Source organism: Mustela nigripes, chromosome 6 (genome assembly GCF_022355385.1).
Source record: "Mustela nigripes isolate SB6536 chromosome 6, MUSNIG.SB6536, whole genome shotgun sequence".
In the NCBI taxonomy this organism is placed as follows: domain Eukaryota; kingdom Metazoa; phylum Chordata; class Mammalia; order Carnivora; family Mustelidae; genus Mustela; species Mustela nigripes.
The window spans coordinates 126,613,227-126,637,686 of NC_081562.1; the positions used below are offsets into that span (position 1 = coordinate 126,613,227).

General features: G+C 41.7%; 1 protein-coding gene across 1 annotated transcript in view; it reads left to right on the top strand.

The window, feature by feature from the left end:
- C6H10orf67 (chromosome 6 C10orf67 homolog) overlaps nucleotides 1–24,460 on the top strand; it is a 189,713-nt gene that overhangs the window by 82,791 nt on the left and 82,462 nt on the right. The window contains exons 11-12 of the mRNA XM_059404561.1: nucleotides 17,928–18,080; nucleotides 24,155–24,287. Coding sequence (XP_059260544.1) covers nucleotides 17,928–18,080; nucleotides 24,155–24,287 — 286 coding nt within the window. The remainder of the gene's footprint in view (nucleotides 1–17,927; nucleotides 18,081–24,154; nucleotides 24,288–24,460) is intronic.

Sequence of the window (24,460 nt, forward strand, 5' to 3'; positions counted from 1 at the left end):
AAACAGATTTAATTAAGTGCTATACATTCAAGTTCACAAAGAAATGTGGTTTAAGGAGGCAGCCATAATTTGGGGGCTTATATGCCGTCCCAGAGGGCCACAGAGTTGGAGAAGAGGCTAAATAAAAGAAAAGTTATTTGGGCGCTAGGGAGGTAAGTTACAGGAAGGTGACTAGGGAAAGTATGGTCAACAAGTTCAGTAAGATTCATTATGCAGGTTCAAGTCAGTGTCTTCTCCATTCATAAGAGCTGCTAAGAGTCCTCCTCCACGTATGGAAGAGGGAGACACATTTACAAATGGAAAATTCTCTTATAACTGTAATTTTCCTTTACAAAAGGAGTATTATGCTATTGTTAGAACTTTTCCTCCCCCTTCTATTCCTCAGTCACCTTTGAAAGTATTGTGCCCAAGTGGCATATTCTGGATTGTCCAAAAATTTTATTCAACTCTGACACCAACAATGCGTAGCTGAGGCAGACGCCCCCCCCCCCTTCTCCACCCCAGCCCCAGGTAAAGGGCCCCATCCCTCAAGACTGCCCCTTTTCAGATGCCAGTTTCAAGCCCCAGTACTTCTGACCAACTGGCTATAAATTTGGTATTCCCCACCTGGCCCCCGCCCACCAAGGTTTGATAATTTCCTAGGACCCCAAGAACTCTACAAAGCAACTTCTTACTGCTATGGGTTCATTACAATGGATACAACCCAAAAAGCCAAACAGAAGAGATGTGTAAGGGAGCAAACCTTATTTTCTTTCTTCCCATCTAGGTTTTTAGCTGAGCCCCACTTTCCTCCCCAGTAAATGACAGATTAACAGGAAAAAAAAAAAAAAACAAATTTAATAATATGCACACCTACCATACACAGGGGAAGGACTCAGGAACACTAACTCCAAAAACTGGCCCAAGCCACCCCCTTAAATACCATCTCCAGCTAAAGACAAAAGAAGATGTTGGGTGGGGAGGAGCCAGTTACAGGAACTCACCAGGCAAAACCCAGTAAACAAAGTTATAACTGTTATGCAGATTGAAATCCTTGCCTTGTCCATTGATAAGCATTTCTCATTTCTCAAGGTTTAGTCATCCTCTTTCTGGTACAGGAAGGGGACGCCCTTACAAATGAAGATTTTCCCCATTGGAGTCTCCTCTGTGTCTTGTGTATCAAACAGTCTCTTGTCTCTGACAAATCTTTGGCAGAAGAGTAAGTTCTCAGTTTTCAAAGCTTCTTCAGTATCTGCTGTTCTTTAAAAGAAATCAGCCTAAAATAATCCTTATGCCGAAGAGACGTATTTTGGGGTGGAAAATTCTGCTCCCCTTCAGAGGCTAACACAAGGTACAGGGCAGGGGCTGGAAGCTTCCATGACCTCTCCAGGTGCAGCCCCCTTCCCACTTCTCTAGCTCTCTGGTCCTGCTCACCAGCCCACAACTCTCTGAACGCAGTCATTCGAGTCTTCAACAGAGACATAGTGCAGGACTGAAGAATCATTCGGCATTAACTCATTCTCCAGCCTTTTTCCCCTCATTGTTCTCATATAAAAAATATAATCCCATATTTTTAAACCCACTTTTTATTACTATTTTATCCATTTCATTGAGTTTTTTAATACTACTTGTAGTATTTTTTGTGACTAGAAATTCTATTTGACATTCTATGCTCGGTTATTGGTTATTGTTTATGGCTCTTGCTCGTTGCTCATAATTTTAGTCCTGTTATTTCTATAAATATATTTAACTATACTTGATTTATATTCTGTGTTTCACCATTTCCATCTTTGAGTGTCTGGGAAGTGCTGGCTGTCAGTCATGTGAGAGACTTAAGGGTTTTATGATTTTTGACTGTGAGCTCATATTTCTATGGGAATTCCTTGAGGCCTAGAACAGAAGTCAGTTTCTGTAAAGATTTGTGTTTGCTTCTGTGGGATTCCTGGATCTGTGACCACTTTAATCTGACTTTAGCTTGAAGCAGTTTAGACCACCCAGATGTATGACTTTGGGTCAGAAGCTGTGTAGGACATCTTTCATCTTGTGCTCATAAAAGTCAGAAGAAATGCTTTTCTCTTCTCTGTAGTCAGAGCCAACTTTGCAGACAGAAGGCAGTTTCACTCGGAGTGGGGTTGGGGAGGGGTGCACAGTTCAAGGTAGTTCTGGTTTGTTCTTACACTGAAGGAGTGGCCCTTTGGTGTCTCAACCTTAATGAGGAGGCCTCCTATTATTTAGAATTAGAATTACCACTTTGAGGAGGTTGGAGGGGATGTCTCTTCTCTGTGTGGGACAAAAAGATGTAAACCCAAGTTCACATGTACCTGGGTTGGCAGTGCCCTGGGGGCCAGTTTCAGTATACTGCATAGCTCTCTGCATTTCTGCATTCACTTGGTTTGAGCCCAAGTACGCCTTTCTCTGTCAGCTTGTAAGATGCATTTCACCTACCTTATTCCAGAGTTTTTGTTGTTTGTAGTGGAAGATTAAGGCAGAATCCCATGATTTTTTTTTGAACATGCTTTCCTAATCTTTTGTGTTTCCAACAATTTCTGGGACACTGAGATACATCTAGTGTGTATCAAATGCTCAAAAAATATGGCAGAATGGGGCACCTGGCTGGATCAGTTGGAAGAGTATGCAACTCTTGATCTTGGGGTCATGAGTTCCAGCCCCTCATTGAGCACAGAGATTACTAAACATAAATAAATAAACCTTTAAAAAGTGTGGCAGAATAAGTGACTATCACTCTTTATATATACTTCTTGTATTTCTAAAAGTAGAAAGCCCTGAAATGATTAAATGCATTTTAGTCATCAGTTTTTCATAAACATATTCTGGTTAAATATACTTAGGCATCAGTGTGTTAATTGTAGTTGGTTTATATAATAAAAGAATTGCTTTAATGGTATAAAAGTGATTATTTGAATCTTCCCTTTGGTTGTTGTCATTGCTTTGATCATAACCTCAGAGAGCCTGCCTCATCCTGGCCACGTTGGCTGGGGCTCCATCCTGAGAAAAAACACCAAAAAATGTTGAAAACAAAACAAAACAAAACAAAACAAAACAAAACAAAAAAACAAACCACAATAACCAAAGAAACGCTTGCTTTGAGAGGTAGCTTTGGTTAAGGATAAATGACTCTGCTGCCCTCTGGAGGCCAATTGAGGATACAGGTACCAAGTCCCTTTTCAGCTATGGAACACGTTTTAAATCTCTTTAACTTGAAACAATCTCTTGAATGATATTATCGTACTTCATTTGAGACAAAAGAAAGGATTTTTCTAAAACTTACATCTTATTTAGCTGTGTTTGGTTTGGGAAATGTGGGATCTCAGACTCAGGTGAGAAAACAAATTTCTCTAGGTATTTCAAACACATAGGGATTTTTTTTTTTTTTTTTTAAGATTTTACCTATTTGACAGAGAGACACAGCGAACAGTGAGAAAGAAAAACACAAGCAGGGGAAGTGGGAGAGGGAGAAGCAGGCTTCCTGCCGAGCAAGAATCCCAATGATGCGGGGCTGGATCCCAGGACCCTGGGATCATGACCCCACCCGAAGGCAGACACTTAACGGCTGAGCCTCCCAGGTGGCCCCAGATAGATTCAATAAAGGGATTTAGGAGCTTATAAAATCCTTGAAAAAGTCAAGGAGATTGTCACTAGTTTTTGAATCAACAAGCAGTTTTTCCATTCCTTTTTTATTCTTCCAGGTACACTTTAGAATTTTGTTTACTGTCGCCTCAAAAATGCCCCCTTTGGCATTTTTATTAAAATTGAATGGATTGGAAAATTATTCATAAATTTTGAAAGAAATTTGTATATTTATAATATTCCACCTTCCTATTCTAGAATACCTCTTGATTCACTTATATCTTATTTTATATATCTCAATGAAGTTTCATAATTTTACTTATGTGGGTTATATTTCTTTTTCATATAACTAAGTCATTCCTAAGTATTATATTTTATGTCCTTAGAATATGGAATCTTTTTTTTTATCATATTTCAAGAGTATTTTGGTATACATGGAATCCTTTGATTCTTTTTTAAGTTATTTATTTATTTAAGTGATATCTACACCTAACATGGGGCTCAAACTCATGACCCTGAGATCAAGAGTGGCTTATTCTGCTGAGCCAGCCAGGTGCCAGCTTTAAAGGTATAATTTATATTGCATAAAATTCACTCATTTAAAGCATACAGTTAACTGGTTTATAGTATATTTACAGAGTTGTGCAGCCATCGCCATAATCTAATTTTAAAACATTTTCATTACCTCCGACAGAAAGCTTGTACCCATTAGCAGGCCCTTCCAATTCTTCCCTTCCCCTTTTACCCACCCCCCCCCCAAACCCCTGGCAACCGCTCGTCTACTTTCTGTCCCTACAGATGTACCTATTCTGAACATTTCACAGAAATGGGAGTACAATCTGTGCTGTTCTGTGATTGATTTCTTCACACCAAAATGTTTTGATGTGAGACCATTGATTTCCGTAAATATTGTATCCAACCACTTTGTTGATAGATTTCCAAATGTGGGATCATCAGATCTCTCTCTCTCTCTCTCTCTCTCTCTTTTTAATTGAAGTATACTCAGCATAACATTATATTAGTTTCAGGTGTGCAACATGATTTACTATTTGTGTGTATTGTGAAATGTTCACCTCAGTAAGTCTAGTTGACATCTGTCACCACATGGTTACAACTTCTTTCTTGTTGTGGGAACTTACAAGACATTTTTCTCTTAGCAACTTTCAAATACACAATAGAGTACTGGGTACTATAGTCGCCGTGCTGTACCTTACTTCCTCAAGACTTAATTTATTTTGTAACTGGAAGTTTGTACCTTTTGACCCTCTTCGCCTCTTTCACCCATTCCCTACACCTTGTCTCTGGCAACCACCAACCCATTCTCTGTATCTACGAGTTCAGTTTTCTTAGCCTTTCTTTCTTTGTTTTTAAGATTTTACTTATTTATTTGTCAGAGATGGGGAGAGAGTGAGAGGGCACAAGCCGGGGGAGTGGCAGGCAGAGGAAGAAGAAACCCCCCCACCCCCCGCCCCAAGCACGGAGCCTGATGGGATGTGATGATGTGATGCGGGACTCCATTCTAGGAGCCTGGGATCATGACCTGAGCTGAAGGCAGACGCTTAATGACTGAGCCACCCACGTGCCCCTCTTTGCCTTTCTTTTTTAAAGATTTTATTTTTAATTAATCTCCACACCCAATGTGGGGCTCGAGCCCACAACCCCAGGATTAAGAGTCACATGCTTTACCAACTAAGCCAGCCAGGCTCCCCTCCTTCCTTTTTAAGATTCTACATGTAAGTGAACTCATGGTATTTCTTTTTCCCTGACTTATTTCACTTAACCATAATGCCCTCAAAGTCCATCCATGTTTTTGCAAATGGCAAGATTTTATTCTTTTTCATGTTTGAATAGTATTTTGTTTTATATATATGAAACATATATAAAAAATATATAACATATATATCATGTTATATATGATATATATGTAACATATATTATACAGTACTTATTATATGTAATATAAATATATATTTATATGTTATATAATGGTATTTGTTATATATATATAGCTCACATTTTTTTTATCCATTCATGTATCAATGGACACAAATTATTTCTATGTCTTGGCTATTATATATAATGTTATAATGAATATTAGGGTGCAGATATCTTTTTGAATGAATTATTTTGTTTCTTTCACATAAATACTCAGAAGCGGAATTGCTGAATCATACTATAGTTCTAATTTTAATTTTTTGAGGAGGCTCCATACTGTTTTCCACAGTGTCTGCACCAGTTTGCATTCCCACCAACAGGGCACAAGTGTTCCGTTTCCTCCACATCCTCACCAACACTTGTTATTTCTTAGCTTTTTGATACCACCCATTCTAACTGGTGTGTGCTGATATTTGGGGTTTGATTTACATTTCCCTGAGGATTAATGATGTTTCATGGACCTGTTGGCCATTTGTATGTCTTCTTTAGAATAATTTCTATTGAGATCCTCTGTCCATTTTTTAATAGGTTTTTTGTTATTGAGTTATATGAGTTATATATATATATATATTATCAATCCCTTATTAGATATATGATTTGCAAATATTTTCTCATTCAGTATGTTGTCTTTTCATTTCATTTGATGGTTTTCTTTGCTATTCAAAAGCTTTTTAGTTTGTTGTACTCTCATTTGTTTAATTTTGCCTTTGCTTTCGGTGTTAATCCAAAACATCATCACCAAGACCAATGTCAGGGAACTTACCGCCTATATTTTCTTCTAACAGTTTTATGATTTCAAGTCTTAAGTTCAACTTTGATCAGACATTTTAATAGTTCTTAGTTGATTCATTTGTATCCTCTAAGCACAAATATCTACTCATGGAAAATGGCAATACTCATGTCTTAATTTCTCAGTGGTGTCTCTATCTGTCTTTTACACTAGACAGACATTGAAGAATGATATTAGATAATAAGATAGTGATCATTCTTTTGTCATTACTGAATTTGATAGAAATCCATAGGTAACTCATAATTAAGTATAATAATGGCTTTTTGTTTGGAATAATTTGGAGCAGATGGATAGAAGGAGAGTAAGACTAATTAGTCTTTTGAGATGGGCTGTTGGTAGAAATGTAATTGCCTACAGTCTAAGTGCATAGGGTGAGCAAATAAATATAGAATATATGCTTGTGGGGAAGGCTAAAAGTATATAGAAAAGTAGGTCAGTAACGGGTTAATAAAGCCAGAGGGACTGGATGTTAGATGTTAGGTGTACACAAGCCAAATGGGGATCAAGACTCCAGAGATTAACATAAGAAAAATCAGGCTAGAATGAATGAAACAGGTGAACTAAGTCCTAAGGCTGGGTTCCTCTCTGACCCTAGTGTGGTGTTGCCTGGGTTAATCAGATCCCCTCACAGAGGCCTGCGTGGGATAGAGCCTGTTCCTCTTCCCTGAGTAGGGAATGGCTAGTTGTTTCTTTGCCTCATCAAGTGGAAGAATTAGTGCAAACTGTAAGAAGAGAAATGGGTTGGGGACAGAGTCTTTTGGTACGAATGCGTCAAGGAAGCCAATAACGAGCTTCATACTCCATGTGATGGACATAGCTCCCGGCAAAGAGGAGAGTCCTGTGAACTTTCTGAAGCTGAAGAGTCTGAATCAGACTAAAAAAGACTTCTTTGCAAAAAAGCATCAAGGTGAAGTTCACATGAAGACTGAGAGCCCAGTGGAGGCGACTCTCAGTTCAGACTCTTTGGCACAGAAGATCGTTTAATTTTGCTTTCCCGTTTGGCATGTGCTCACTTCCTGGGCCTCACTGCATGAACTCTGATGCCTTTTCAGATGATGGTCTCCCAGGTCTTTTAAAGAGAATTTTAGAGACTATGAAGCTCTATTCTTTTCCATCTCCATGAGACATTGAGGATTTTCTTACACATGGGGAAATTCGTGAAACCCAGAACTGTGCCCAGCAGGCCCTCTAAGTATGTACAGAAACAGAATCAATGCTGGTGTGTTCTCGCAGGGTTCTTTAAGCAGAAGATGCTCTGTGGGTGACACAGTAGGGGAGGAGAAACGTTCAAAAGCATTGGGCACATTCACACCCTCAGAGTCCTGGGAATATAATAATTAGAATTTCATTTCCTCAAATCAAAGCACCACTGTTTCCTTTACCAACAGAGGGCTAAGGAATGAAGTCATTACCTTCTTAATGAGTGTTGTTTTCTGTGATGGGTTGGGGTTTCTGTTTTCTGGGATGGGTTGGAGGAGAGGGGGAGGTATGGAGAGATGTTTATGTCGAGAAAAGGACCCAGGGCTGTAGAGAGAGCCACATTCTGTATAGATGGGCTCTGCTGGAACCTAACATAGCCTGGGCCCATGGGCATTAGTTACAGAAACATAGGTGAAGATGCTTGGGGAAAGTCCCCATTTTCTCTAGGCTTAAAATTAATGATAATGAAAGCCGTTATCACGTATTGAATAATCTGCTGTGGGCTGGGCACTGGGCAGAGTGCTGCGTCATGATTTATTTGATTTCTCTGGAAAGACAAAAAAGACGAGTTTAATTCCGGTGGATTACAGAAAAATGCAAACTTTTATCTCTAAGCTTTTATTTCAGTGACTTCCTTCTCAGTTCAGCTATCACTGGCATTCTGAAGGAAAGGTGAATGCAGTGAACACTCCTCTTCCACGTGTCCTCACATGGTTGGAGAAAACACTGACATCCATGCCTTCTCCACTCAGGCTAAGCCCCCAACTTCTTAATGGGTCCTCACAGGAAGAAAGCTCCAGACTCCTCAGCGTCCTGCTCGCTGTCTTAAAATGTTCTGAGGTTTCCTAGCCCCCTCATAACAGGCAGGATAAACATGTAATGAGAACCACCAGGAGTGTTTCCCTGGTGACTGTGAGAAAAGTCAAAGCTGTGAGAACACAAAAGGAAGTTAGTGCCCCTCAGTCTCGTGTCCGGCCATGGTGGCCTGAAGCAGACCTCAGGTTCCACATTTTTTTTGTATTTGTTTTCCATAAAATACAAAGGATGCCATTTTACTTAATTAACTTATTTATTTTAGTATTTATTTTAAGGTATTTTAGAAATCACAGGTCTTCTAGTTCTACAGAGATGTAATTGACCTGCAGCTTTCCATGAGTTTAAGGTGTGACCTATGTATATTTCAAATCAATTACCACAATTAAGTTCGTTAACATACATCTCCTCATGTAGTCATAAACTTTTTTCTCCCCTGTGATGAGAACTTTTAGGATCTATTAGCAACGTCTGCATATACTGTATGGTGGTGTTAACTACAGTCCTCACATTGTACATTACATCCCCAGCACTTATTTATCCTACGGCTGGAAGTTTCTGCCCTTTAACCATCTTCCTCCACTCCCCCGCCCCTGCCACTCATAGACATTTCAAATATATGCTACATTTCAGATACACATGTTATGAACCTGAAGAAAAACAACAACAAAAAAATGCATAAAATGTCAACATTAAAAACATAGTTCTAACATAGAGGCACCTGGGTGGCTCAGTCAGTTGAATGTCTGCCTTCAGCTCAGGTCATGATCTCAGGGTTCTGAGATTGAGCCCCACTTCTGTCTCCTTGCTCACCAAGGAGTCTGCTTCTCCCTCTCCTTCTGCCTCTCCCCCTGCTCCTATTCTCCCTCTCTCTCTCTCATGCTCACTCGCTCTTTCTCAAATAAATAAATAAAACCTTTAAAATAAACTACTAGCGGATAGAATATGTGTAGCTCAAAATATAAGCTATACTACAAAAGATAGAATATGTAATCCATCTTTAAAAACAAAACAAAACAAAACATGATGTTTAAAAAAAAAAAAAGCGTCAATTATTTCATCATTTAAGCCAGAGACAATTTCTGTGCCAAGTTTTCTACCTTCCTAGGTAGATTGTCTGATTGTCTTTAACTGGATGAATGGAAAACTGTTGTTAAGTTAACTTCCCCATCACATAATCACATCTCTTCTTTGCTGACTGTGAAGAGATCATTGCAAACAGTGCGTTGTCTGTTTTGCAGGACCGCAAGCCTTTATGGATAGCAAGTGTTTGTTCCAACAAAAGCATCTCTGGTTTGTCTTCTTTACTTAGTCAAATATAGATGAAGATTTGATGCAGAATTACCCAAACCCATTTCAAGGCTGTTAAATATGCATTTGCTAAAATGATAAAATGTTAACATTGTTTTTAAAAGTCTTTAAACTGGGAAAGCATTTATTCTCGCAATAGAAGCCTTGCTTTGTCGACTGGCATGTTCTTAACGGCTCTTGAAGATGGGAGATGTGTAGAAGAACCATTATCTAATGAGGGCACTAATTTTAGGTCCCAAATTTTAATGCAGCAAATACTGTCTGGTGGTTAAGTGATTTTCATTTCAGATTTTTTTTTGAAGATTTTATTTATTTATTTGGCCGACAGAGGTCACAAGTAGGCAAAGAGGCAGACAGAGAGAGAGGAGGAAGCAGGCTCCCTGCTGTGCAGAGAGCCCAAGGTGGGGCTCGATCCCAGAACCTGGAGATACTGACCTGAGCCGAAGGCAGAGGCTTAACACACTGAGCCACCCAGGCACCCCTCATTTCAGATTTTTTAAAAGTCCTACTAACAGTATTGTGCAATGAAATACCAACATTTTAGTATTTGGAGGGGATTAAATTCTCTGGACTCTGACTTAGGAAACGAAGATGGGCCTGTGCCCAGGGCAGGGTGCATCTCCTCAGACCGGGAGGAACGCCTTCCCAGGAGGACGGTCAATGGCCTGAAGGAGGCTTTGTGCTGAGGAGAGGGTGGGAGAGAAAACCGCCTGGTGAAATGGGAAAAAAACTAACATGAAGTGTTACAAAATAAGTTTATGAGTTACATGAGTTACAAAATAAGTCCTGCAGACTCAACCAAGACACAAAGCTTACAACGTATCTTCCCCCCTCACCCCCAACACGCACCCCTGAGTCTCCCGGTCTCAGGTGTCGGTGGCACAGTCCAGCTGGTCTGGGAAGCTAGTGGTCGGTCACTCCTTGTGCTGGACGCCATAGTCCGGCCTCTGGGGTTCACACCTGTGTCATCACCCTCCTCACCTCCTGGAGAGTGGGTGGGATGTGGGCCTTGCCTCTAACCACAGCTTACAGCCAAGGTGCCCGGATGATTCTATCTTTTAAGAGCGTAGCTCCCGTCTTGCTGAGTCTCTCTCTCTCTCTCCTTTGATGGCTTGCGGAAGCAAGAGGTCATATTGGGGAGCCCCAACATTTGGAGGTAAAGAATGGCAGGCAGCCTCCAACGGGCAGCCCCTGGCTGACAGCGGGAAACTAAAGCCCTCGGTCCTCCAGGCGCAAGGATGTGAATCCTTCCAACCACCTGAGTGAACGTGAAAGCAAAATCCTTTCCCAGTCAAGCCTCCACCAAGACCCAAAGGACACTTGGATGGCAGCAGGGGACCCATCCAAGCCGTTCCTGGATTCCTGCCTCACAGAAACTAAGAGAATGCATGTGTGTTTTAAGTCAGTAAGTTTGTGGTAAAGCTGTGTGTTTGTGACAAGGCATAGATACAAAATACACCCTAGTTTTCAGCGAGTCATCAAATTCTGCCGCTTTTTTACTTCCTAAGTCCATCCCTTTTTATGTTCTTTTACAGAAAGACCTAGGTCAGACAATCAGCTTGCTTCCCATCTGGTCTCTGTACTTCTGTGTCTCCCCGGTCAAGGGACTGGTTCTTCAAAAACATAAATCCCTTCACATCCTGCCCCCTTTGGAAACCTTTCAGCACCTTCTCCAGAACTGTAGGATGATGTCTAAGCCTTTAGCAGGGCCCAGAAAGGCCCTTGCATTTCTCCACTCTTATCTCCTTCCACTTCTTGATGAAAAATTTACTCTCCAGCAATCCTGAAATACTTGCTATCACCTGCCTCCCTCTGCATGTCTCTTGTTATTAGTCACCTCCCTGGAATTTTCCCAGAATGTTCCTTCTCCCTGGAATGCTCTTTCTCTCCCGGAGAATCAACACACTGAATTATATCACAATTGCCCACTTGTGGATTGTTCTGTACTCTAGAGTCTTTGTTTCTGTGGACCAGAGACTAAGCTTTGTACTGTGGTCCTAGCAGAGAGTCTGACGCATCATGGATAGTCAATGAACGTTCTCTGAATAGAGGACCTGAACATAACCAAGAAAGGTGCTAAAGAACTTGATTTATGCCATGGTACTGGAGATAGAGTATGGTTCTTAGTGGAAGGTCCTAGAACATGGGAATGCATGATGTCATGGACTTGAACTGTTGTACTCAGCTGCTGAGTCATCTATGCATTGTCTGATTTTGTAGCAGAGACAAAAGCAGTCCTGGCACTCAAGTTGTTCAGAATCAAGTGGCCACAGAGATTAGAAAGAAAGAAAAAGGGCGCTAGGGTGGCTGAGCCGCTGAAACGTCTGCCTTCTAAGCACCTGCGTTGGGCTCAGGTCTGGATCCGAGCGTCCTGGGATTGAGTCCGGCATTAGGCTCCCTGCTCCCCTCCCTCTCCCCCCGTCCCCCTGCTTGCGCTCTCTCTATCCCTAGCTATTTCTCCCTCTGAAATAAATAAATAAAATCTTTGGAAGGAGGGGGAGAGAGAGGGGACAAGAAAGAGAGAGGAAGAAAGGGAGGAGGAAAGAAAAGGAAGGAAGGAAGGAAGGGAAAGAAAAGAGAAAAAAGAAAAGAAAAAGAAAAAGAAGAAAGAGGAAAGAAAATTCAGCAATTATGATCCATAATTGAGGTTTGCCCTGATGGGTGCCCAAGTCTTCTGTGGGGGGGTGGGTCGGGAGTAGTTAAGAGAGCTTTTCGGGATGAGGTGATTCCTGAGCTAAGCCTTGAAGGATCGTGACTTTTTGGCAAGTTGAGGGAGGGAGGGAGGGATGAGAGGAGCCAGAGATGGGCCCATTTCACAGAACAGAGGCATTCAGGGGTAAGGCAGTGGGGAGCTGCAGGTAGTCTGGTAAGGCCGGAGGACAGGGGACTGGAGAGGGTGGCGAGAGGTGATGCAGGAAGTGAGCCTGAGGAATCAGTACTTGATGTGGAAGACATCCAGGAAGCATTGCAGAATTCTCAGCAGTTTTCATGACATGCATGGATTTGCCACCTTGAAAGATAAATATTATTGCAGTGTTTATGATGCATGATAAGTAATACCGCTCTTCCCCACCCAGGTTGTGGACAAGTTGAAAAAGAAAGTCAGGGCGCCGGCAGATGGAGATCATCTGCTTTCCTGAGAAAGCTGCCTGCCTAGCGCTAACTCTCAGGGCTTGGCAGACTTGACTCCATCAGAGGTCAGCACTGGGCTGGGCGGGTCTCTTCCTGCCTGGACAGAGCACGCATTCCTGCAGTGTTGGCCCCAAAGAGAAAGGGTCGGGGGGGGGGGGGGGGGTTAAGGGGATGCCCCAAATGTGACCAAGTTTCCTCTTCCAGGGACAGAACTCAGTGGACAGTGTCACTTCACATGGAAAGAAACAAGATTTCCTGGATTTTTCTTTCCTCCTTTTTTTTTTTTTTTTTTTTTAAATACATTGAACTTCATCATTTAGCACATGATCCGTTAGCTGTGTATCTGAGCCCTAGGGAGAAGAAAACTCTGCTCCCACCTTTATGATGCAGCCCTCCCACTACCCAGCCCTTCTCTGGGGATCCTGATGCTGGTGCCTTGGGAGAATTGGCATCCAGTTAGAGGAGTGCATGATTTGCCTTGAACAACAAGGTCTGTTTCTCACCCCAGATTATATCCAGCTGTGTTGTTCAATATTGTTGATCAAGAGGTTTTGCCTGCAGGAACAAATGGCATCATAAAATTATTCTAATACTACAAAGCCAATGGTTATGCCAGAAGTTTGAATACCAACTCCTCCTGACTTTTAAATACTGAAGGAAAAATTAAAATACAAATATTAATTCTTCTTGTGGGACCAAAGGAATTAAAATCCAAAATAAAGTTTTCTTGCTATTGTGAATGAAGGGACCAGAGATGTGCTTCTGCCTGATGCCTTTGCCTGCATCAGAGGCAGCTCTAGGTGGCACAATGTGGTCAGGAAAATGGTTCCATGGTGGGAGGGCTGACCAGACACATCAGCGTGTCAAGCCTTGTGGGAACCAGCTTCCCTGCTGCGGGGGGTGGGGGAGGGGTGATGCTATGGAGACATGAGAGGCTGTAATGAATGTCATGGTGTTGGGTTGGAACTCGAGGTGTCGGTATGAGTTTATGGTATTTAGATGTAGATATTATATTAGTCAGGATTCTCCAGAGAAACAGAACTAGTGTGTATAGAGAGTAGGAGAGAGGAAAAGACAGACACTGATTTCAAGGCATTGGCTCTCTGCAAGGTAGACCAGCAGACCAGAGATCCCGGGAAGCGTTGATATTGCAGCTCAAATCCGAACCAGTCTGCTGACAAAATTCCCTCTCGCTCCCGGACCTCAGTCTTTCTCCAAACACCTTCAAGTGATGGGATGAGGCCCATCAATGTTATGGAGGGTGATCTGCTTTACTCGGTCTATCGATTTTAATAATCTCACCAAAGGGGAAAAAAAAATACTTCCACAGCAACATGTGGACTGGTGTTTGGTCAAATTTCTGGGTCCTTGGAAGGAAAGCCAGTTTCAGTTGCTCTCCTCCATCACAGGACGCCATGTCCAAGGGAGGCCACAGCTGGGGAGGACGGGAATCTTGATGGGTAAGAGGAGGCTGGACTGAAATATGGAGCATTTTATTCATTCACTTATTCAGTCTTTCATTTATGGCTTTTGCTTTCTTCCTATCTTTCTTTCCTTTATCCAGTTTTGTTGTTGCTATTTAAGAGTTTAAAAAAAAAAAAAGCTGTGGCATTTTCCTGAGGGTTCTTGTAAGAGGTAAGAAACACGAGACGGGAGACCAGATTTGAGGGGTGGTGAAGAAAAACACAAGGGCTTTCCGCTTCATCCCCTCGTGAGTCCAGCTCATTCAATAAACATTGGTCGAACATCAGAAACATTCCTGGAGGTGAAGAGACATGAATCCAATGTGTTTGGGTCTTACAGTTATTTTATGAAATGTCAGAAGTAAAACTTCTTGTTCTTCCAAGGAACGGCATGACCCTCCCTGCCCTGAAGTCCAGAGGGACCGAGCCCTCCCTAAAGGCAGGCTCGCTCATGTTACAGTGGGGAGGACTTGGCCAGCTTGTCAGAAGCATCTTTATTTTGGTAACTCTTAAAAGTAAAATAGGGGCGCCTGGGTGGCTTAGTTGGTTAAACGTCTGACTCTTGGTTTCAGCTCAGGTCATGATCCCAGGGTCTGAGATTGAATCCCGTGTGAGGCTCTGCCCAGTGAGGAGCTGGCTTGAGATTCTCTCCCTCCCTCTCTCTCTGCCCCTCCCCCTCCCACTCTCTCTCTTAAAAAATAAATGAATAAATAAGTCTTTAAAAGTAAAATCCGGGGCGTCTGGGTGGCTCAGTGGGTTAAGCCTCTGCCTTCTTCGGCTCAGGTCATGATCCCAGAGTCCTGGGATTGAGCCCCGCATCGGGCTTTCCACTGAGCAGGGAGCCTGCTTCCTCCTCTCTCTCTGCCTGCCTCTCTGCCTCCTTGTGATCTCTCTGCCAAATAAATAAATAAAATCCTTAAAAAAATGTAAAATCCATCATCTTCAGAACATAAAAAATTAGTGAATAAGCAAATAATAGATGAAGTGACCCAAGAGGAGTGTTGACAAGATACAGAAAGACCACAACAGTGGAGGGCAGGTGGGCAGGTGGGGTGCTAAGGCTTCCCAGGGCCAGTGGCATCTGGGTTTGAATGACAAGACAGAACAGAAGTCAAATGCTAGAGGCTAACACAGGGAGCTGACTATATTATAGATACAAAATGGTTTAGGAGCATTGTCTTATTTAATTCTCAGAGCCTTTTAGGTACTTCTATGAATCCCATTTTACAGATAGTAAGACTGAGGCCCAGGGCTAAGTGAGAGCTGGTTTGCCGACACAGGCCATCCTGCTCTACACGCTTAACCCTGTTCTTTGACGTCACTCCATTTAAAAAGCTGGAACTGTCATGTGGATTGTTTTACTTTCACTCTTCCCCACTGTACTGCAGATTCATATGCTGATTTTTACAGTAGTGTGACGTTGGCCCTGTCAGTGTTCTGCTCCTAGCTTGACTCTCAGTTCTCCACTGGTCTCGTACTCTCCTCAGCTGACCAGTGCTCATCATATATTAGGGAACAATTTTAGTTCGTAACTCTAACTCTGAAATAGAATATTATGTGTATTACCAGATGTGACTAGGTTTACTGTGTTCCTTGTATGTGCATGTGCTCAAATACATTAGCAGTGAACACTTAAAAACAGAATCATGCCATAATTCTCAAAACAGTTCAAAATGGACAACATGATTTTTACACATCGGGGTTGAAAATGAGAGTTTTATATGCTGGAAGTAAGGGAGTAACAGCGTTCATTTTGGAAGCCTTTCTTCCCTGTCTGGTGCTGTGACCTGGTTCTGCAGAGCACTGAGTGCAAACGGGGAAGCACTTCTATACGAGCAAATGGAAATAGGAAAACTAATCTGTAAAACTACTAAAGAGATCAATGGAAGTTCTAAAACTATTTTGAGTTCTCAGTAAAAGGGCATATAATTAGAATTAAGTATTTTCAAAACATATAGCATAAATAATATATGAAAAAAATCACTTTGAATGGTGATCAAAACGTTTTGATTCAGGGGTGCCTGGCTGGCTCCGTTGGTGAAGCATCTGTCTTGGGCTCAGGTCATGATCCCAGGGTCCCGGGATGGAGCCCCTCTTCTGGCTCCCTGCTTTAGCAGGGAGTCTGCTTCTCCCTCTCCCTCTGCCCCTTCCCCTCCCCCTCTGCTCATGCTCTGTCTCTTGCTTTTTCTGTCTCAAATAAGTAAATAAATTTTTTTAAAAATAAAAAATAAATTTAAAAAGGGTGTGAAACATGCTCATTAAACAAAAATAAAATACTGTGTTCATATATTGTCATAGTAAGACTCTGAAAATATACAATGATTCAGGGAATGTAGTAAAACAAACATCCTCATCCTCAAGGTGGAATATAAACCATACAATCTTTTTGAAAATAAATTTGTAAAGTGAATCAAGACCATTAAAACATTTGCATGCTCTGGCCAGGAATTCTACTTCTAAGGACCTATGCCAAGGAAAAAGATCAGAAATGTGGACAGAGGTGTAGGTATAAAGACATGGTATGGTGAAGAACTTAAAAAATATACACACACACACACACACACACACACACACACAATTATAATTATATAAATAATGGCATTTCTATAGAGCAGAATGTGGTGTAACTATCAGTAATTACACTTATATAAAATGTTAATGGCTTGGGGCATGCTCATGATATAAGGTAAAATGAATTAAATTTTTTTTAAAAGAGAGAGAGAGAGAGGATGAGTAGGGGAGGGGCAGAGGAAGAGGGAGAAGGAATGCCAGGCAGGCTCTGTGCCCCATACAGAGCCCGATGTGGGACTCGATCTCACCACCCTGAGATTATGACCTGAGTAGAAATCAAGAGTCAGACGCTTAACAGACTGAGCCAAATTAATTAAATGTGAAATTAATTAAAATAGAGACAATGCCATACGTGATATACAGTATCAACTAATATACAAATTCATTTAAAACCAATTTGAGAGTGTATTTTTTTCATTTAATTTCTATTTGATCAGTGTTATCAAAAAGCAGTTTATTCAATTTCTTTTAAGAAAAAAATAACTTTATTTTCCATGCGGAGAGAACTGAATGATATGTTAGAATTACATTATTTTAGAATGGTTATGCATATAGACCCTGAAGATTACTTTCTTACACGTAGTGGTTCATTATCCACAACTTTACATGGGGAAAAAAAATCTATTTTAATGCATCTTCCTCTGCTTTGGTCTCAGTTTCCTAAGTTTTCAAATGAAGCCTAGTCTGTCTAGATTAATGGTCTGCAAAACTTTTCTGTGGAAAAAAGGAAAGATATGGTACTTGTCTCTACATCTCCATATTAAACCACTGGGGGAATTAGTTGCACGTTGAAGCTTACTTCTGTTTTTACATATTCAAATTTTTGTTATCTTCCTTTCTAGGGCAAGAGCCAAGTAGGACATTCACAACCATGCTGTAAATTTACAATTAAGGTTTACTGTGATTACTTGCGTGGCCCATGCAGTTAGAGGACCCCATTGTGCTTTGTGTTTTATAGGAGCATAATGTGCTATATTCTGTGGCACTTTAGCTTATCATTCAATATAAATATAGTTATTTCCTGAAAATTGTGTGCAAGTTACAAAAATCAAATAACTTACAAGACTGTTGCTTAAATAAAACATGAACTAGTTTCTGATGGTGCTTGCTTAGTGTCTGATTTTTAATCCTGCTTTCCCCCCCAGCAATTCTTTGAGGTAGAAGAAGAGGCCTTTGTGCATGAATCAACTAGTATCAAAATGAGTGTTTTGTTAAAAAAACTGAAGGAAAGAGAAGAAGTTATTAAGGAATTAAGAGAAGAACTAGACCAATATGAAGAGTCTAGACTTCAAAAATTTGTAAGTTTCAAAGCAATGAATAATTTACTTTAATATATATATACATAAAGTTATAACTTTCCAAAAGCTTGGGTTAAGAGTAAAGGAAATACAAGTGGTCTATCTTGGGTGTCTCTCCACAACATCAGCCACTCCAACCCTTTTCTCCTCAAGACATAGTCTAGAAAACCCATCATCATTAATAGGAGCCATACAATTGTTCTCAATTTTTATTTATAATAGAAATAAAATAACCTATTTCCCACTGTAGAAATTGTCCTACTCTAGAAGAGCACGTAGACTTTTGTTTTAATTTTGAAGACTCCAGCCCTGTTTTGCTGTTTAGTGATCTCTCCATGACAGAGGCTTCCAGGAAGCACCATAGAACAGGAGGACCTTCAAGGAACATTCTTGAAAGGTTTTCCCCTAATTCTCCTGCTTCAGAGGAAGCCGGAAGGTGGGTTACTACTTGGACAAAAGGACTGGTGGGAACAGAAATGGAAGGAGAGGGCAAGGAGAGGCTTAACTCCTGTCAAGGAGGAGAATTTTAAGGGCTCTGGAAAGTGTGGACGCTGAAGGTGAATTTATTTTCATCTCAAGTCAGCTTTGAGCCACTGGCTGTGGCCCAGCCACAGTTTAGAACCACAGAAGAGTCTTTATTATTAGATTCTAAGAGCAAGAAGCTGATTGGGTCAGAGAGGCTAAAAGAGAGGCCAGAAGAATAACAGTCTTTTGAAAGCCAACTGGTAGGCACCACATGCCTCATCAGTGGTACCTCTTCTCATCTCCTGGCTCAGTTTACGGAGAAGGAAGCAGAGATGGAGTGATTAAGTGACTCTTCCCAGGCACACAGCTAGTACATGGTGAGGATCACACGGGAACCAGGTCCCAGCTGACCTGACGCCCACAAAAGGATGTGGAGCTCTATGCTCTACAGTAAGATGTCAAGGTTGTGATTTTCCAAATTAACTAGTTGGTAGGTATATATAAAATAGACTCTAATATTATTATAATGTATGCATATATTATTACAGGTATATACATATCCATATAAATATTGACACATGCATAGATATGCACAGAAAAGTCTGAAGAATTATACATCCAAATGTCAACACTAGGAAAAAACACGTACACGTTGCCCGTCCCTTTAAGAACAATCCATAGTTTACCTAAATCTCACGCTAGTAATCTTATTTACAACTCCAAGTTTAGAAGAGATAAGGAATTGCACTTGTCTCAACCTGAAGGATTTTGTTTACTAATTGGTGAAGAAGTGTTTACTTTGTATAACCTATTAGAATTGTTTATATTCTTAAAAAAAGAAAACCCTGAGTATCTCCTAAGTAATATAATATTGTGTCAATAGCATAGATCTAATAAAATTAAATATTAATTCTTTTTACATGTTCTGATTGCTATGGAAGAGGCATTTCCAGTTTTTGCACTTACTTTAACCTTTTCCTGGGTCTAAATCCAGCCTTATGTTTTGGAGACAATAATTTAATAGAAAGGACTAAAACAGCTATAATAGTTTTTGGCTGTTAATCCTGTCTTGGTCAAAGATATCCAGCCCAGATGGGCAGGGTGATGTTGATCCATTTATTTCCCATTTGTGAAGTGTGCAGGTACCCGCCTAGCTAAAAGAGATAGTTGTGAGAAGGATACCTGTTGTACTGAATGTGAATTACTTTGAGGGCTTTGAGGAAAGCTGAGTATGTAAATCCTAGTTATCATTATGAGGAAATAACACAAGTCCTGTGACCATCTAGTTTACATTCCATGAAATGCTCTGAACAGACCTCAAACCTCAGGACCTGTTCAGCCCAACTGAGGTCGCGACACTAAACCATGAGGTCCGTCTTGTAATGCTTATATCTCTAAGTATCCTCAACCTGGCCATTGTTCTCTCTGACATCCTCTCTCTGAGGATGAAGATGGGTAGTGGCTTTGCGAGGACAAGGAGGTGGGGGGGGCGTCCATGCTGCTCTAGTATCAGTAGGGTGTTCCCTGGCTCAAGAGGGCATCCTGAACACCCTGGTCATTCCACTATAATTTGTCCCCAGGGAGACCACATCACAATTTCTGTAAACCCTAAGATCTGAGGGAGTTGAGATACTCCTGATTAAATAGGAGTACACATTTCTCCCAGCTCCCGGGGACCCCAATAAAATGTGTGGTGCCAGTCTCCCTCCTTGATTAAGGGCAAGGTAGAGCGGTCTGGGACTGGTGTGCATTTCAGGAACGTGGACATGAAGGCCGCAAAACAGATCATGAGTTATACAAAGTAAACTTATGGAGGATACTTTTTTTTTTTTTTTTTAATCCTCTAAGATTTCCTAAAACTCCACGCCATGGAGGTTCTGGAAGAGATCTTTTTTAATTTGAATTTTCATCTTATACAACTGCTCCCTCTGGTGGTTAAAAAAAAAAAGCTTGACCCACCAAGCATCTATTAGATTTGGAAATCCAATTCCCAGAACGAATTGGAGAACTTCAAAGTTGCGGTGGAGAGAACTTGAAACCACTTGAAATAAGCAAGCTCAATAAGCAGTGGGGAAACCCTCTAGTTCATTCTTACTGACAGTCCCAATTACATGAATAGCTTTACAGTTAATAGGTAGTCACAATCTCTCTCTCTAGAACGGTTTTTGAGAAAAATCTGATGAGAATGTGATCGCAAAGGGAAACTTTAATAGACAGAGCTGAAATCAGATTTATAACAAAATGGAAATCAGGAAAGGGAGCTCTTCAAGCTATAGAGCTATATATATAGCTCTCCAGGCTTGATGTCGAATATCCCTCCCGAGCACTGTCACTCAAGGACTGAGCGTCGTTTCCAGTGCAGTTCTGTAGGAAACCATCGTGACGTACCCACCTGTCTGCGGCTCTCTGGTTGCGGTGCTGTGCGGTGATCGGTCCCCTGGAGGCTCGCTCCCCGAGGCTGGCCTGTCAGAGCGCATGCGCCCGGGTGCACGTCTCTGCCGGCACACGTGCCCATGCATTTTAATAGCGATCGGAGTTGTCCGTTTTGAAAAGACTTCATTTTTTCCCCCTTACCCTCCCATAAATGACCTGGGCAACCATCACCCTCCTCCACGCCCCACCCCCCAGAAGGGAACGTAACTGTTTGTTGCTGACAGCTCTGAAACAGAGCTGTCCGTCAAGAGTGGCGGCTCTGCAGGGCTGCACCGCCCCAGTGCGCCACTTGCCTGGCTGTCACTCACTGGGAGAGCACCTGCTCCTCTCCACGACTGTCAGGCAGCGTGGGCACGCATCAGAAGCCTACTGCACGCCCCAGCAGCAAATTGAGATGTCCAAGAGCCGGGGAGCCTGCGGAATTGCGATACCAATAAGGCAGAAGGGAGACTGCTGAGAGGCACATGCGGGCTCTGCACAGAGCTCCTCGCCCTTTATTGTGCCTGTGGATCCCCCGCGGCTGCGGTGAAGACAAGGGTTCTGCCAGTGGGTCTGGGCTGGGGCCTGAGAGGCTGCGTTTCCCATACGCTCCTGGGTGAGGCCGGGGCTGTGGACCACACTTTGAGTAACAAGGCTCTACAGTACACCAAGCATTCCTAAATGATTCTTTTTGGGACCTGTTTAGGATTCCGAAACCAGGGAACAGAGATCGTGCCCGTCTGGTGAATGGCGCCGAAGCCACGGCCAGAAGTCCTCGTTTTCCCAACGTGATAGGAAAACTTCGGCAGGTTCCCTTAGAAATTCAAAATTCCAGAACGGTCGTGGATCCCACACGATCTCTCTGCAGCTACAATGTCGCTTTAAATAGCTACATGCAGTTAACCACCTTTTAATGATCTCCCTCCTTTTTAACCTCGGTTTATTAACGCAGTTTATTTTAGAGAAGTCTCTTGGTTTAAATAAGCCAAAAACTAGTGGTGTTGGGCAGATGGTAGAAGGAACACCACCACAAAACCTGCCACTCAGAGTGTAACAGATGACCGTGGCAGCCCAGAACTATCCCTTTGTTCATTTTGCTAATGAGTGTCCTCATTGCTGGGGGAGTCTGAATAGTTAATTACGTGCAGTTCCTGCAGCTGACAGATGGTGGGGACAGAGCTAAAGATTAACCTCACAAGGATGGGGTCTGTGTAGATGGATATGAAGAGGAAAACTGTCCAGTTGAATGTGTTTTCCTTGTTTCCTACTTTTATAGGAGAGTTTTAGAAAACGCACCGAGGAATTAGCTGCCACCATTTACACATTTTATGCTTCTTGTGATTAATTCAAATAGGTCTTGTTTAGTTTATGATAACGAGGGCTCCTGTCATAGGATGTTCTTATTATGCTAGTTAGGAAATGTATGCTTAAGCCTTTGGAGACAAATATTGCTTGTTTATTTGTTTGTTTGTTTAAAAATCCCTTTTTAGTCTATAAGTGCATTCTGTGATGGTTTCACATTGAATTTCTAGTGTGGGACTAGAAATTAATGACTGGGGTTCTTCCTTTATTCCAACAGTGCTGTTTATTAACTATTAGATTTGTCAGTTCTCATCAATTAAGAATGAGTTGGGCTCAAATAATGTAAATGAAGTGGTGGGTCAAAATCACGAAGAATTGTATTGGTTTAGTGCAAAACTTAGCGTCATTTTAAAAATTAACTCTGATGTGACTAACTTCATTAGTAGGCAGCTTCCTGTTGAAGGTACTGGCTTTATTAAATGTACTGCAGAAATTGTAGCCACTCATTTTCCTTCTGAGCCATTATGACCACAGAGTAAAACATTTTAATAATTTGCTTTTGGATCTCTCTAAATTTAAATAAAAATACAATTCTGAAAGGAACCCAATATATTGGGAGGGAAGATTCTGTTTTTGAGGGATCTTATTTTTGTGTATTGGCAATCATGACATTGCTGTGAGAAGAATACATTATAATCTGAAGATTACTTCAAAGTTCGAAAGCACTTCTGTTAACTATATGAATTCTGAAGCAAGGCATATAGAACCTTCTATTTCTTTTAACATAATAATATAATGACTTTTTAGCATGCTCCTTAATATTTTGAGATCGTGTGATCGTTTAATATTTTCCCATCAGGAAGTAAAAAGCTCTGCACCAGCTTCCCCATCCATTACATCTTAATTAAAAAAAAAAAAATGTGTGGCAGTAAAATCCAGACAGCCATAAGCGAGAGCCATATTCAGATGTTTTTCAATAGCTTTGAAACAGACAAGAAGAAGAAGAAGAAAGGAAGAGTAGCTGTCCCAATAAGCTTCTATTGCGTAAGAAAAAGCCTCTCCCATAATGGACATGGCAAGATTTAAACAAAAGACGCACATAATAAAAATGTAAATGAGTTTGCTTTACTAAAACTATAACTTTAAAGTCCTTTGTTGTAAGTTATCCTGAAACCTTCTTACAAGGTAATCGCTGTTTGCATAGAGATTTAAACCGAAGTCTTCAATAGCATTAAACGCCTGCACAGTCCCCAGTGTGACAGGCATGCAAAGCCACGTTAATGTTCAGAATATGAATTGCCTCTGGGTGGCTCCTCTACCCAGCCGAAAACCAACTGTGTGGATATCCGCGCGCCTGATGGGCTCCATGCGGCTCCCAGCCTGAACACGTCACCGCTTTGACATGTGATGTGCTCTTCATGACACTGGCAGCGCCGACACTGGGAAATGCCACAAAGGCAACAAGCCCCCCTCCTTAGCTGCGCACTTTGCCACCCCCTGGCGCTGCCCGTCCCGGTCCCCCCAGCCTGCCTAGTTACAGGCGGACAGCGCTTCAGACACACACAGGGGGAAGTGTGGGTGGAGAGGCCCCAGCTGCCTCCCCGGGCGCAGCCTCCATAATGAATTGACCTGAATGATGAGGGCACACAAACAGTATGATATGCATTATTCCTGTCAATAAAATGTCCCCATGTGCTGTGGTCTTTGTACAGACTGTACTGCAGCCTTTCTCCAGCGAGCTCTATTTAATCTCCTTCCTTTTTACTATTCATATTATAAGTGTGTAATAGAATTCAGAAAATTATATGATAGCTCTTCTGCATCTCTATTGTCTTGTGTTGCATATTTAAATGCTTGGCTCTCTGCTTAGAGACGCGGATCTCCCCATCTTTCAGGACGCTTTTGCCAGAGAGACGATGCTAGAGAGGGAAAATCTGGAGTACAAAGTGGCAAATGAGAGAATGCTGCAGATCATTGCAGAGCTCGAAGAAGCGATCCGACTCAACCTAAAGGAAAATTCAGCATTAGGTAACCTTTTACAATCGTTTTTGAGAAAAACCTACGCATCGGACACGTCATGTAGTCCGTGGCAGCAGTCATCTTCACCGAACATCCGTTTGCTTGGTTATTTACATGTACAAGACTGGCTTGATAGCCATCTTTGGTTTTCATTGAAGATGGCATTCCTTGCTTGGGAAAGA